General features: G+C 41.6%; 2 protein-coding genes across 2 annotated transcripts; both read left to right on the top strand.

Moving 5' to 3' along the window:
- The first annotated feature begins 2437 nt into the window (after positions 1 to 2437).
- LOC106934253 (uncharacterized) lies at positions 2438 to 6990 on the top strand. The gene is made up of 6 exons (XM_088003209.1): positions 2438 to 2502; positions 3019 to 3201; positions 3281 to 3458; positions 5004 to 5336; positions 5963 to 6060; positions 6333 to 6990. Exons 2-6 carry the CDS (start codon positions 3067 to 3069, stop codon positions 6435 to 6437), a joined length of 849 nt encoding a protein of 282 aa, XP_087859335.1. The 5' UTR covers positions 2438 to 2502; positions 3019 to 3066; the 3' UTR covers positions 6438 to 6990.
- Positions 6991 to 7321: 331 nt separating this feature from the next.
- LOC106934252 (C-type mannose receptor 2-like) lies at positions 7322 to 12746 on the top strand. Its single transcript, XM_015014030.2, has 6 exons — positions 7322 to 7358; positions 8083 to 8267; positions 8795 to 9011; positions 9451 to 9783; positions 9869 to 9966; positions 12187 to 12746. Exons 1-6 carry the CDS (start codon positions 7322 to 7324, stop codon positions 12295 to 12297), a joined length of 981 nt encoding a protein of 326 aa, XP_014869516.1. The 3' UTR covers positions 12298 to 12746.
- Positions 12747 to 12867: the final 121 nt, after the last annotated feature.

Genomic DNA, 12867 nt, shown 5'->3' on the forward strand with positions numbered 1-12867 from the left:
GACTGATTTCTTCACTTTCTGAAAAACAAAAAACAAACTTTCTGACCTTTTACTTCATCTAACAGCAGAATCTCTTCTCACGCCAGAGCAGGACACACCTGGAGACACCTGGACACATATGGACACATATGGACACACATGGACACATCTGGACACATCTGGACACACATGGACACACCTGGACACATCTGGACACATCTGGACACACCTGGACACACCTGGACACACATGGACACACATAGACACACATGGACACACCTGAACACACCTGGACACATCTGGACACACCTGGACACATCTGGACACACATGGATACACCTGGACACACCTGGACACATCTGGACACACCTGAACACACCTGGACACATGTGGACACACATGGACACATCTGGATACACCTGGACACACCTGGACACACATGGACACATCTGGACACACCTGGACACACCTGGACTCACCTGGACACATCTGGACTCATCTGGACTCATCTGGACACACCTGGACTCATCTGGACACACCTGGACTCATCTGGACATATCTGGACACACCTGGACTCATCTGGACACACCTGGACTCATCTGGACACACCTGGACTCATCTGGACATACCTGGACACACCTGGACACACCTGGACACATCTGGACTCATCTGGACACACCTGGACACACCTGGACACATCTGGACTCATCTGGACACACCTGGACACATCTGGACTCATCTGGACACACCTGGACACACCTGGACTCATCTGGACACACCTGGACACACCTGGACACATCTGGACACACCTGGACTCATTTGGACACACCTGGACACACCTGGACACACCTGGACTCATCTGGACATACCTGGACACACCTGGACACACCTGGACACATCTGGACACACCTAGACTCATCTGGACACATCTGGACTCATCTGGACTCATCTGGACACACCTGGACACATCTGGACACACCTGGACACATCTGGACACACCTGGACTCATCTGGACACACCTGGACACATCTGGACACACCTGGACACATCTGGACACATCTGGACTCATCTGGACACATCTGGACTCATCTGGACACACCTGGACACACCTGGACACATCTGGACACACCTGGACACACCTGCACCTTCTCCGGTTCACTGGAAACTCTGCTGTTGCAGAAGAATTCGCTCCTCTTGGATGTTTTTAAAAATCAGTCACAATCAACACAATTTGGCTCTTTTGATTAATAACATATTTAAAAAATAAATTGTCTCAGATCAGAGAGGAAGCTGTTTTAGATTATTTAGACTGTTTAAAGTGACTGACCTCATTCAACAGAGGTCCAGTCAGGCGGCGCTGGTCGTCTCACAGTGAGAGGGATGGAGATCAGCTGAGAACTCCAGTGGTTCTGGTTCATCGTGGAGGTTTGTCTCCTTCAAGGACAGAGTGATGCATCATGGGAGCTCAGAGCAGCGTCACCGTAGATCCTTCCTCCAGGATTTTTTGTCATAAATGACAAATTTCGTGATAATTGATTTGTAAAAGCAATAAAACATCAAAGGGGTTGAATACTTTTGAGACGTGTGTGCAACTAAGTAAATTAAATTCTCTCAGAGTTTCCGGTGAACATGAAGAAGGCCCAGATGTGTATAGATGTGTCCAGGTGTGTCCAGGTGTGTCCAGATGTGCATAGATGTGTCCAGGTGTGTCCAGATGTGTATAGATGTGTCCAGATGTGTATAGATGTGTCCAGGTGTGTCCAGATGTGTATAGATGTGTCCAGGTGTGTCCAGATGTGTATAGATGTGTCCAGGTGTGTCCAGATGTGTATAGATGTGTCCAGGTGTGTCCAGATGTGCATAGATGTGTCCAGATGTGTATAGATGTGTCCAGGTGTGTCCAGGTGTGTCCAGATGTGTATAGATGTGTATAGATGTGTCCAGATGTGTATAGATGTGTCCAGGTGTGTCCAGATGTGTATAGATGTGTCCAGGTGTGTCCAGATGTGCATAGATGTGTCCAGGTGTGTCCAGATGTGCATAGATGTGTCCAGGTGTGCCCAGTTCTGGCGTGAGAAGAGATTCTCACATTTAAGGAAGTAAATGGTCAAAAATTTTAGATTTTCAGTGAAGAAAAAAGAACATCTGAGGGTGTGAATACTTTTTACAGCCACTGTGAATGAACCTGAACACAGAAAAGTCTTTCATTTTGAATAAAGTTTGCAGAGTAGCTTTATCTCTGAACATGTTTCAGACGGAGTGAATCTCTGCTTTGGTTTTATTTCATGAATCAACAAGAACCTGCAGCCTGATGCATCCTGTCAGGCCCAAGGAGTCAAATTAGTGATTTACAACTTGTTTAAATTTTTTTTACATGACTGCATATCTCAAAATACACATTGTTGCCTAAAATGCAAATAATTTAAATCAAAACCTTTGCATGTCCAGGTTTAAAGTCAGAGGTGAAGCCACAGATTGGAGAACAGAGGATGGAGAAAGTTCTGCTGCTCTTTACAGCTTCAGGTAAATTTTTATCATTTCTCTGCTTTAAACTGAACCCGTTACTTCAGGGTCACCATCAAAGTTTACTGAAGAAATTTTCCTTAAAGAAAATCATTATTAATAAAATTAATTGTAACTGCAAAAACACAAAATATTACCAAGTGATTCTGGTCTAGATTAGAATAATAAGACAAAACGAACTTACAAGTAACTTTTAAGCAAGAAGTAGGAGCTGGTTTTAAGTAAATATTTTCTTAATATTGATTAGATAAAATTAGCATATTGTTTCTATAACATGGAAAATGTCTTGTTATAAATTAAATAATCTGCCAGTGAAACTAGAAACTTTTTCATCAATATTCAGGAGACACTGGCTTAAAACCAGCTCCTGTTTCTGCTGAAAATTTGCTTTTAAGTTTGTTTTGTCTTATTTCAAGTGAACTAAGATTTTGCACTAGAAACCAAAATTACTTGGTAAGATTTTGGTTGTTTTTTTTGCAGTGTGCACTTTATCACTTTATTTTCTGTTTTCTGCAGCTCTGTGCGGCGCCGCCTCGCTGGCTGCGCGTCAGTATCACTTCATCTATGAGAAAAAGACCTGGGCCGACGCACAGACCTACTGCAGACAAACACACAGACCTGGCCACTGTGGGCAGCCTGGATGTTGCTACGACCCTGAACAACATGGTCAACCTGACCCAAATGGGCAGTGAAAGAGATGTAAGGTTGGCTTAGTCTGCTGGATGTTTCCTCCATCCTTCATGTCATCCTGATACCTTCTAGCTGCTGCTTCCTGCAGGCCTGGATCGGTTTGTACGAAGACATCCAGAGCTGGAGGTGGTTTCTGGTGAACGACTCCTTCTACCAAGGCTACAGCACCCAGTACAGGAACTGGATTTCTGGGCAGCCAGACAACACTGGGTCCAACGAGCCCTGCTCAGAGATGAACGACCTTGGGCAGTGGAACGACCTTCCATGTGAGGCGATGCGTAAACCTCTCTGCATGTCTGTCAGCAACAGTGAGCAAATAAAAAATCCATTTTTCTGTTTGGACACAAATTTATTTACATGTTCTGCAACAAATCTGCCTTGATTTTCTACAATGTTTTCAAATTTCCAGATAATCATCTATAATCAATCAGAAGTTTGCATTAGTGTGCTGACATTTAGGGAAAGCCCAGACGATGATGTCATGGCTTTTTAAGCTAGGGGAAAAAATCAGGAGAAATCGGTCAGGAAGTGGAGGACTGTAACTCTCCATCAGTCTGGTTCAAACCTGGTTAAACCTTCAGAACGAGCCGCGTTTATCCGCTCAAACAATCATATGCAGGTATGAAGAGCACAGGATGTTTAAGGAAACAGGTGAAAGCCATCCGGTGCTGCTCACAAATACATGGTATAATTATGAACAAACATTATGCGGAAATATGGAAGCAACATATCAAGATATCAAAAGTTGAAGCTTGAAAACAAAAGCATCTTCAAAATAGACAATGTCCCAAAGTTTGCTGTCATGTTAGCTATAAAGCTCATGTTTTGGCGTGAAAAAATCTAAACTCTGCTCTCAGTCGCTAAAAATGTGTTGAGTGCTGAAAAAGGCTGAACAAGAGGCCTAAAGGAGAAATGGGACAGAAAACCAGAAAACTGTTATGGTAATATTAAAACATTTCTCTCGAGTCCTAAAGTTAATTCTTATTCTACCAAATACTGACAAAATAAACTTCACAGTCTGATAAAATTAGAAAAAGTGTCTCTAAAATCGTCTTAATGTTCTCATGTTTAGCATAAAGAAATGCTGATTTAGCATACATTCACAGCAACAGCAGTTCGTCTACAAACCTCGGTCTGGGTCCGGTGGAAGTGAACTCCGGTTCGGTTTGAAAGCACTAGCGGACCAGAGAGCGCTCCAAGAGCAGTAAGTGGACGACAGCACAGGGCATTCTGGGTAAATCCAACCAAAGCTAAAATGCTAGCCCAGCGCTAGCAGCAGAAATGGCTTGTGGTCTTTAGCCAAAGACTAAAGAGAAATCCTCCAACCGCTAAAATCTGACGCCTCTCCATGTTTGTTTCCATTTGGTGAAAAGGAAGTTGCGCTCAGTCTTCAGAGATTTTAGTGTTTTTTCTGTCAGTGGTTCTCGTTGCAGCGCCCCCACAGGTGAGGAGGGGAAGAGGTTTTTCAAACTTTTTGGTTGGTTTGAGCAGAGCACAGAGAAAGAGAACCACAGCAGCTGGAGAGGGAGCAGAAGTTGAAGTTTTGTTTCCCAATCAAACCGAGTCTACTGGACTATCAGGACAGAAAACACTCTTAAAGTCAATGTCTCTTTTACAGTGTAAATATGTAAATATTTGGTTTCACCCACGCATCATTAAATCTACACACGCTGATCAGCAATGTGAATAATGTTTTTACATTTTATCTCTGATATTTTCCTTTTTGGACATTTCCCTGAGCAGCAGATGTTCTCAGTGGTTCCACGCAGCATTTAACATTTTTTTACAGTCAAACTTCTGTTTGCTTTCAGCTCAGTCAGCATCATTTTTTGCTGTGAACTCCCTGATGACGTGGAGCCAGGCGCAGAGCCACTGCAGGACGAACTACATGGACCTGGCCAGTGTGAGGACGTCAGCAGAGAACAGCAAGCTGCTGGCAGTGAAGCCTTCAGGGGAGTCCTACTGGCTGGGCCTTTACAGAGACACCTGGAAGTGGTCGAGCGGAGACGGCAGGACGTTCAGCTACTGGACGTCCGGCCAGCCTGCTGGCTCCACTGAGCACTGCACCACAGCGTACTTCAACGACGCGGGCAGATGGAGGGACTGGTTATGCAGCTACGCCAAGCCATTCATCTGCCACTACGGTACGCCGTGTCTTACCTTTGCTCAGCAAAGAAGTAGAACATGTTAGGATCGAAAAGTTTTCCTACTGGACCTTCGGACAACAGTCCAGCCTGAAATGATGTGACTAATTAAAGGGGCAGTATCATGTTAAACTGACCTGTTTTTAGCTTTCCATCATGTCATAATGTTATTCCCTGGAGTGTTGCTTTGACTCTTTCATGCATGTTTGAGAAATGATTTAATCTCCATGGGAACCATTCAGCTGTGCAAAACACCTGGGTGGACCTAGCCCCGCCTTCGAAGCACAGCTCCTCCCCCACTCAGCTCCTTTAGACTAGCCAGCAGCAATTAGCAATCATTATAGGAGCTGCTGCTCAGAGCAGTGCAAACCTTAAAAGGTTAACAGAGGAGCATGTTGGGATGACTTCCTGGAGGCGGAGCTTCAGAAAGAGCAGGAGTTTTAAAGAAACAAAGGCCCAATTACAAGCTGTTAAAACAGGAAGTAAAATTTTTAAAAGTCTTAATTGATATATAATTTTTATAGTAACTCACAGTAATGGTGATAGTTGATTGTATTATAAAATGGCTCTCTGTGCCTGGAAAACACATCGTACTGCCTCTTTAAAGGATCTGTTTCTTTCCTCAGACCCGGTTCCTTTTACACAGCATGTGATGAAGATAAAGCTGAGCAGCTCCACTCTGGACCTGAATGACGCAGCGGTCCAGACTGACCTGCTCAACCAGGTAAACCCGGCTTGGTTCTGTAGGTTTGGTTCTTCCTTTGGCTCGTCTTGGATCGTTTCTGTTGCTTTCAGTTTCCTGGAGTTGAGTTGACTTTACTTCTCTTGTTTTGCTTCTCTCCAAAGATAATAACTTCAGTTTCCATCCAACTGGAGAAAGTTATTTGTTCCAATCATCTGTTCACTGCTTCAGTGTGTTTGTAGTCACCTGATGGCATTGTGATGTAGATCCAGGTATCATCTGCGTCGTCATGGTAACTTGTTCCTGTTTTTCAGCTCAGGCAGAAGCTGCAGGATGACGGACTGAAAGGAAACCTGAGTCTGAGCTGGAAGCGGATCAGCGGGAAGATCTTCCACACGGAGCAGGCAGTCCAAGGATGAGGGGGAGAAATCTGCTCCAGAGATACAGCTCATGTTTTCTGTGGCTTCAAATGAAATTCACATGAGAACATTATGATTTTTTAGCTTAATCAAATGTGACTGAAACATTTGTAAGAATTTCATCTTTCTAAAACCAAACCCAAATATCTGTGTGCAGATTTACTGTTCCCGTAATCACAGAGTAAACCCACATTGTTCATGTTTTAACAGGAAGTCAGGCTTTAATTCTGAAAGTCATGAAGCACTGCTGCTTGTTAAAACACGGCTGTTTATTATATTTAATTAATTGCTTTTGTTTTTCATATCATTTTGAAACAGAAGCGTTTCCTCCTCGGTTACTCTGTTAGCATCATGCTAAGTTTTACCTTTTATTTTCTGAGACGTTTCACTGCTGTAAGCTGAAGCCTTCTGCATTTAAACTAAACTCAGATAAAATCTGTTCTCTTCTAGGATAAATGAAATGAAATGTGGAGAATCTTTTTCTGTCTGGATGTTTTAAGTGTTTATCTGTAAAAATAAATGCAATAAAAAGAGAAGAATCAGTCAAACGTCACGTCCATCACTCTCTTCTTATTTGCATGTTTGATTTGGACCATGTTGTTCGTCTCTGTTTCGTAATCCTTATGAAACATCATGAAGCTCCAGAAACCCGTTTTCTTAATGTTTGGGTTCCTGCTGAGCAGCGACTCTCCGTCCTGAAGGCGTTGATCTGCCAGGTGAGTCAAATGAACAGCATGTCTGAGAGGTTTGGTCAGAGAATATATATGTCAAAATAAACATGAGTTCACTGAAATGCAAATGTTGGAGGCAATGGTCTCTGGCTGTTTAAAGGTTCGAAACTGGAAACCAGCAGCCACAGACTGGAAACCAGTGGAGACAGGAGGATGGAGAAAGTTCTTCTCTACATCACTGGTGCATCAGGTAACTGGGATCATGTTTTCTTGATTTAATCAATGTTATGAACTATAGACATGTAGTACTATAACATGTGATGTATGCAGAGCCTTAATAAGCACCGATTCTGTTTAAACAGCCAGAGACGTTTTAGAACCAGGAACTTTTGGGGTTTTTCCCAGTTTTCTACTGAAAGTAGCTCACCAGATTGGATGAAAAGCATCTAAAACAGTTAATTTTCACATTTTGTCAGTCCAGAATTTAGTTCTGGACTTTGACTAGACCATTCTAAGATACGGAACCATGGTTCAGGGTGGCTGAACCTCCAGCCAGTCTCGGCTTTCCAGCAGGTTTTCTTCCAGGATTTTCCTGGATTCAGCGCCATCAGCCTGGTTCCTGCCAAGGAAAAGAATCCCACAGCATAGTGCTGCCACCACCATGATGCAGGAACCTTCCTCTATGTTTGGCTTCTGTGTAGCTTGTTGTAAACTCACAGTAGGACTGTCAGTTTCTTGTTGTCTCTCTAAAACTCTGAAGGTCAACGTAAAATGAACCCTCTCTCTGTTTGTCACATAAAGTCCCAAAAACACAATGAAACTTACAACTGCAATGTGAGGAGAGGCCAATACTTTGTAAGGCTCTGTGTATATAGTAACTTTCTCACTTTAAATCTTTGTATCTTGGGGTTATGAGGCTCTTTGTTTGCACTGGACGTGTTTTTAACCGGACTTTGTGCTGCGTGTTGCTGCAGCTCTTTGGGCCGTCTCCACGCTTGCTAAGGTCCAGTTCCACTTCGTTTATGACCCGATGAGCTGGAGCGACGCTCAGAGCTACTGCAGGAAAACCTACACAGACCTGGTGACTGTGGACAGCGCCGAGGTCGTGACGACCCTCAGGAACACGGTCGACTCAAACAAAATGGCCGCCATAACTGACGTAAACACTTCTCTGTCTCTGCTTCAGCTCTTTGAGTCTAAAACGCAGTAAAAGTGTGAAATGGTTGTTACTTCCTCTCTGCTGCATCTCTGGGTCTGAGCTCTTCCTAACTCAGCTGGATGAAGCTGACATGCAGCTTCATCCATAAACCAACAAATCTTTGTGATCCCTTTAAATCTCTGCCTCCTCTGCTGCTGCACAGGATCTATTTCCATAAAGTTTGCAATGTTAATCACTTCACATTCTGACTCAGTGGAGGTGTTGACTCAGGGTAACTCTGTCAGGGATGGATGCAAATCTCTTTACGTAAGTAGGACTGACTAACACAACATCAGTCCATGAGGAAGAGAGGCAGCCTGAAAACCTTCAGTGTGGCGGGTGGGAGCTTTTCTCCTGCCGTCATTGGTCAATAGAATACAGATAGCTGTACGTGCTGAAATATTCAGAACAACATCATCATAATAACTGAACCAATCAAAGGTTTGCCCAGAGGCCTTTGGGGTTAAAGCAGCTGTTGTTGGTTGCAGGCCTGGATTGGTTTGTATGATGATGTGGACAGCTGGAGGTGGTCCCTGTCAGACGAAGCTTTCTACCAAAACTCTGAGGCTCTCTACAGAAACTGGCCGTCCGGACAACCGGACAACACTGGCGGTGGGGAGAGCTGCTTGGAGATGCTTGGAAATGGAGATTGGAACGATATTGGTTGTGACGTTCTGCGTAAACCGATCTGCTCTACTGTCAGCGGTGAGCTGAGTATTTTAGTTTTATTTAACTATTTAATTTCTCTTCCAGTTGAGCGTATCATGTTTCTCAAAGGACGGCAATGCAACACTTTGCATTTCAAATGTTTTTTAAATTTTCCACCCACTAATAATAATATCAGAATAAAATGTTTTGGAAAACAAAAAAGGTCAAAAGCAAAAATTGGGGCCTTTTATTTTTCATAGCTAAAGAGAATTTCTGGCTCTGGGAAAACATGCAACCAGTTCCTCTCTGCAGAAACGGTTTCATGTCTCCTGTAAAAAGAACAAAAGTTTAGCGGTTTTCCACTGCAGATGAACTAATGTGAGCCAAAACATCAACAGCTCGAGGAGTTTCTATCTGCAGGGCTGCAGTTTAAACATCTGAGATAATCAGTGCTGAGAATACAACATGTCCGCCATCAGCCTGTCTCTGTGTCCAGGGCTAACGGCGACATTTACGGTCATCAACACCTTGATGAACTGGACTCAGGCTCAGAGTTACTGCAGAACCCACTACACTGACCTGGCCAGCGTGAGACATTCTGCTGACAATGAAAACCTAAAGGCAGCTAAACCTGCAGAGGAAGCCGTCTGGCTTGGGCTCTTCAGAGACCAGTGGAAGTGGTCCAATGGATCCCTACTCACATATCCTCACTGGGCGTCTGGAGAACCCAACGGTCCTGTGGAGAACTGTGCAGGAATGGACTTTACCAACTCCGGATACTGGGCGGACTGGGAATGTCACCTGGCAAAACCTTTTATCTGCTACTACGGTCAGCTGATCACTAAACGTTCACGATCACAGATGGAGGCAGGTCCAAACACATGCTGCTAATAAAACGCTCTGTGTTTCTGCAGAAGTGCCGTTCACCAACCATGTGATGAAGGTGAAGCTGGTGGGAAGTTCCTCTGTGGACCTGAAGGACGGCGCTGTGCAGGGAGGCCTGCTGGGCCAGGTAAACACGCCTCAACCTCTTTACTCTGGCTGCAGGTTTCACCTGACCTTTATGGTGACATTTCTTGGTTTGGTGTTGAAGATGTTTTCATCATCATCACATCCTCATGTAAAGAGGTTTGTCCTGCAGGTCTTGGCAGAATTCCCCATCCACTGAACAACTGCAATGAGTTTTACAACAAGAATAAGTTGCACAAGTTGTAATTAATTGTGGGTTTGCATGGAACCCCCTTACATTCCTTCACAATAAATATGAAGTTCCTTTTCAAGAAATTGATGGTCATTATGACTACATGCAGTCATAGAGGAAACATGTCCTTTTAAAATCTACACCTTTAAAGAACCTTAGTGAAAACGTTTCCACATTCTTAACTCTGTGCAGAAACTGGTTGAAAATGGATCTATTAACTCCATGTTCATGTTTTTGGAGATGAGGCTGCACATGAAAATATCCCTTTATTAACCATTCAGACGACCAACATGAAGAGGACAATCAGATCTGTCAGATGACTTACTTTGTGAAAATCACTCCAAATTTTCCAGATAGTTTGGGTGTTTTCTTTCTTTCTTTCTTTCTTTCTTTCTTTCTTTCTTTCTTTCTTTCTTTCTTTCTTTCTTTCTTTCTTTCTTTCTTTCTTTCTTTCCTTCTTTCTTTCTTTCTTTCTTTCTTTCTCTCTTTCTTTCTTTCTTTCTTTCTTTCTTTTGTTCTTTCTTTCTTCCTTTCTTTCTTTCTCTCTTTCTTTCTTTCTTTCTTTCTTTCTTTCTTTCTTTCTTTCCTTCTTTGCTATGGAAGGTTTTTGTTTGCCTTAGAGGGAATGGAAAGAGATGGGAAGCCTATGAACAAACTGTTTAGGTTTTGCATTTTGCACATAAGTTGGTGTTGCATTTTATATTCTCAAGAAAAAAATATAAATCTTCAGATATCTCACTAATGCAATATTAACATACATCGAAAGGTAACACTTTATTTGAAGGGGGTTGAATAAGACTGACATGACACTGTCATAAACATGTCATAACACCTGTCATGAACATGAATAAGTCTTCATGAATATTTATGACTGTTGTCATAAAGAGTCATTCGGTAAATTATGACACTTTTAATACAAAGTTGACATTATTCAAAATGTCTTTGTTATGACAACTTGACATTAACCAGGAAATCATTACTGTTTAAACTTTACCTATAAAGTTACCTCATTTTTAAAGTGCAATCAGTAAAACTTTTAGAACAAATTTATATCAGTAATGATTTCTTGGTTAATGTCAAGCTGTCATAACAAAGACATTTTGAATAATGTCAACTTTGTATTAAAAGTGTCATAATTTACCGAATGACGCTTTATGACAACAGTCATAAATATTCATGAAGGCTTATTCATGTTTATGACAGTGTCATGTCAGTCTCATTCAACCCCTTCAAATAAAGTGTTACCCATGGAAAAACCTTAGCAGAAACACAAGATACTGACAGTATGGCAAAAGAATGCAAACATTTTGCAAGGGAGTGCAAAAAAATAAAAAATAAAAAAATCCATTGGGTTTGCTCTAATGCCCACAAAGTCAAAAAGATGCATACAGACCAAATATGTACATATTTTTGGTTAAATGTATTTCAGATGAAAGCTGAAGTTCTCGGTTGTTCAAACTGGAGTTCAAAAGTAAAATTCATTTTACAAAAATAAGTCTTGGCATAATTTCCAGTGATGATGATGGAACTTTAACCACTCAGTCTGTTGAAAATAATGACGGTGTTTCAACCTCTAAACAAGGCAAAACTGATGGTGGAGGAGCAGAAACCCTTCAAACAAATATGGAAATTCTGCCGTTTGTGAGAAAGAAAGTCTTTGTGCAGATGTGAAACGGTGGCGACAGCATCAAGGCAGGAACCTGAGAAAATGTAGATGTAATTTTATAAATTTAGCACAATCCAGAGCTTTAGAAGAGCGCATCATGGCGACTGTAGGTCAGTGGTACAATGGGAACACTGAGATGTTGGAACTCCATATGGTTTTCCTGGGAAATCATGCAATTCATTGAAGAATGCAAAATGGCTTTACCAAAACTTTACTTATATTTTAATTTTTTAGGTTCTCAGTCTCAACACATTCATTTTTATATCATTTTAAAAATGAAAATACATATTGTGTGATGCAGAATAGGTTAGTCTAGGTTAACTAAGAGAGGGCCTGTTTTTGCTAAACTATTATTTTAATCTCAGCTCCAGCAGAAGTTGAAGGACCAAGGAGTGACTGCAGAGATCAGCCTGAGGTGCATGAAGCAGCCGGATGGAAACATCTTCTACCAGGAGAAACAGGACGGCCAAAACTGAAACGCAGAGATGGATCAGCATCGCCTAAATCCCCCTGAGCAAATAAAATATTATCAATATTTAAGATTTTTTAGTATAAGCAGCCATGGGATTTTTAGTAGAGCTTGTAGTTTAAACTGAATTCACTTTGTTGGAAGCAAATTCTGTGCAAAGGAAGAAATTGCATCTTTGTTTCATTATAGCCCAGTTTGTTCAACAGTTAATATGAATAATATGTTTAATCCAAATATATCTGACATTTTTATGTACCTGCAGCTGTTGATGCCTTTTCTTTAAAGAAAATAGATTTAAAACATTTAATCTATTTCAGTTTAAACTTAAACAAATAGAAATGTTGGAAATTCAATCAAAAATACAAAAAACTACAAGTATTAATTGCTAGGAATACAAATGAGAAAATAAATGTGAAAATTGTTCAAAAAATTAATAAAGAAAGAAAAAAAACCGTGTTTTTTTTGTACGTGTGTCATAAATAAAATAGTTTTCCACTTATTCCATACTATAGTTTATAGCTCAAAGTTTATTTCTGGAGGCAAACTTTACCAGCATTTGGAAATGTTGCTGTAAAAA

The sequence above is a fragment of the Poecilia mexicana genome, unplaced genomic scaffold (genome assembly GCF_051168715.1).
Source record: "Poecilia mexicana isolate PSO_F unplaced genomic scaffold, ASM5116871v1 scaffold_23, whole genome shotgun sequence".
Lineage (NCBI taxonomy): Eukaryota > Metazoa > Chordata > Actinopteri > Cyprinodontiformes > Poeciliidae > Poecilia > Poecilia mexicana.

Excerpts from the sequence above, each read along its gene's own strand:
- LOC106934253 (XM_088003209.1), top strand. The coding sequence starts at position 3,067 with ATGAGAAAAAGACCTGGGCCGACGCACAGACCTACTGCAGACAAACAC. Across the intron at positions 3,459-5,003 it reads GCAGTGGAACGACCTTCCAT|CTCAGTCAGCATCATTTTTT; the intron begins GTGAGGCGATGC and ends GTTTGCTTTCAG. Across the intron at positions 5,337-5,962 it reads GCCATTCATCTGCCACTACG|ACCCGGTTCCTTTTACACAG; the intron begins GTACGCCGTGTC and ends TTCTTTCCTCAG.
- LOC106934252 (XM_015014030.2), top strand. The coding sequence starts at position 7,322 with ATGGAGAAAGTTCTTCTCTACATCACTGGTGCATCAG. Across the intron at positions 8,268-8,794 it reads AAATGGCCGCCATAACTGAC|GCCTGGATTGGTTTGTATGA; the intron begins GTAAACACTTCT and ends TGTTGGTTGCAG. Across the intron at positions 9,784-9,868 it reads ACCTTTTATCTGCTACTACG|AAGTGCCGTTCACCAACCAT; the intron begins GTCAGCTGATCA and ends GTGTTTCTGCAG.